The sequence below is a fragment of the Gekko japonicus genome, unplaced genomic scaffold (genome assembly GCF_001447785.1).
Source record: "Gekko japonicus isolate JY-2015 unplaced genomic scaffold, Gekko_japonicus_V1.1 scaffold6403, whole genome shotgun sequence".
NCBI lineage: Eukaryota > Metazoa > Chordata > Lepidosauria > Squamata > Gekkonidae > Gekko > Gekko japonicus.
The window spans coordinates 6,751-9,117 of record NW_015166642.1 but is presented as its reverse complement, the minus strand read 5'-3'; the positions used below and the strand labels follow the sequence as shown (position 1 = coordinate 9,117).

General features: G+C 50.8%; 1 protein-coding gene across 1 annotated transcript in view; it reads left to right on the top strand.

Annotated features, from left to right (window-relative positions):
* Positions 1–2,367, top strand: part of LOC107111443 — a gene marked incomplete at its 3' end in the record, with an annotated part of 11,130 nt that overhangs the window by 2,892 nt on the left and 5,871 nt on the right. Inside the window, 1 exon segment of the mRNA XM_015412409.1 lies at positions 651–931. Coding sequence (XP_015267895.1) covers positions 651–931 — 281 coding nt within the window.

The following is a 2,367-nucleotide window of genomic DNA, read 5'->3' as shown; positions in this document are numbered from 1 at the left end:
GTCCTTACACGAGGGGCACCCGGGAATGGTGCATATGAAAGCACTCGCAAGGGGGTATGTTTGGTGGCCGGGGCTTGACTCTGAAATTGAGGAGTGGGTGCGGGTGTGCTCACCGTGCCAACAGAACAGGCCAGAGTCCCCTCAGGCCCCTCCGCAAAGGTGGGAAACAAATGGAAAGCCATGGTCTAGGCTGCACCTAGATTTTGCAGGCCCTTTTCAAGGGAAAATGTTTTTGATTATAGTGGACGCTATGTCAAAATGGTTGGAGGTAGTGCTTATGCCCTCGACCACGGCCACAGCAGTAATTCATGCATTACGCCGGCTGTTCACAACCCACGGACTGCCGGACGTAGTGGTCAGCGACAACGGGCCCCAATTCACGGCGCAAGAATTTGTACAATTCCTCTCCAACAATGGCATCCGCCAAGTAACTTCAGCCCCATTCCATCCAGTGTCAAACGGGCAGGCTGAGAGGATGGTACGTACAGCCAAAGAGGCTCTGGAAAAAATGGGTGACGGGGACTGGAGTCAGAGGTTGGGCTCTTTCCTATTAAGGCAGCACACTACCCCATGCAGTGCTACGGGCCATAGTCCGGCCGAATTGTTAATGGGCAGACGTCTTACCACTCTCCTAAACCGGTTGCACCCAGACTTAAATGACCAACAAGCAGAACGCACAGATACCCAAACGAACATGCGCATATTGGAAGCTGGGGACAAAGTGTTTGCCAGAAACTATGCTATGGGGCACTCATGGATCCCGGGGGTGGTGCGCAAGAACGTTGGCACCCGAATGTATGTCATAGAGCTGGCTGATGGTAGGACATGGAGGCGCCATATCGATCAGCTGAGACAGAGATGGGCTAAGGACAGTGCTGACTCTCCAGCAGCCGAGTTCCCCAACCTTGTGTACAGTCCTCCTGATACGGAGGTAAGTCCAAACCCCGAAGCAGGGCAGACCCCTGCCTGCGAGGTTGCCAGTCCTGAACAAAATGTGCCTGACCCAGTTAGCAATGAGCCCATATGTGAACCACAGGCTAGTTTGCCTGCTGAGTCTGCAACCCCCCGCAGGTCTCAGCGCGTACGGCGAGTGCCTACGTACTTAAGTGACTATGACTGCAATGATGTATATAGCAATGACTGAAATGTAAATATGCTGTAATTGAACTATGGGTGTCTTCACTTAGGAGGGAGGAATTGTAATGTATTGAACGTGTTACATGAATCACTCCATTGACATTCTATGTTAAGCTTGAGCCGAACAAAGGCTCCTCTGAACTGAACTCCTATTGGTCGCTCTGCAACAGCAACCAATCAGAACTGCTACTATTCCCTGCGAGGGAAGTAAGCTCATTGGTCTTTATCCAAACAACCTCATTGGTTGATTATTGTAAATAGGTGTGGCTATGTTAGCCCAGGAATGTTTAAAAGGAGCCCAGCTCCCAATTGTTTCTTGTTCTGGTTATGAATGCGTTTAAGTGCTTGTTCGTTACTTCAATAAAGCTGAATCACTTGCTGAAAATCACTCTCCGATCCTCTGTTAGTGGCGATCTAACAGAAATGTGTAGGTGAAGCTTGAGAGCTGGCACGATGTAGTAGTTAGCACATCAGACCAAAATATGACAGACTCCTATTCAGACCCCCACTATTGCCACAGAAGCTTCCCAGGTAACCTTGGGCCACTCACACACTCCCAGCCTAACCTACCTCTCAAGGTTGTTCTGATAATAAAACAGAGGAGAAGAGAGCAATGTCAGCTGCTTTGGGTTCCCAGTGGGTTATAAATGCAGTAAATAAATACATTCTTGGCATGGAAGTAAATAACATTCCATTAAGCCTATATCAAAAAATAGATCAGCAACCCTCATTCAGAGCCCTGCCGTGTGAGTGTGTGTGGAGGGTAGAATACAGCCATGAACCTTTTACATTAAGCTGCTTTTTAAATTAAAGTTGGCTGTCGGTATTATAAAACAAGAAGAGGGACCCGCGATACTCGCGGGGTGGAGCTCCATGTGGAGGAGGAGGAAGCAGCTGCAGGTGAGCCTTCTCCCCTTCTCCCCCGCCCCCCAGCACCTGTGGTGAGTAGGCCTGCCAAATCTCACCAAATCACGGTGGGGGATTGTAGGTCTTCACAGAATCGTTGCCGCGGGGACGGCGAGACGCGTTGCACCGCTGTCGCCAGGACATGACGCTATACGTCGCTCTGGCAATGGCGCTGTTTAGAGCCCCGATGCCAGAGCGACGCGTAGCATCAGATCCTGGTGACGGCAGGGGCAACGCGTCTCGCTGTCCCCACGGCAAGGATTCTGTGAAGACCTACAATCCCCCGCTGCAACTTGGCAACCCTAATGGCCCGCCAATCCTTCT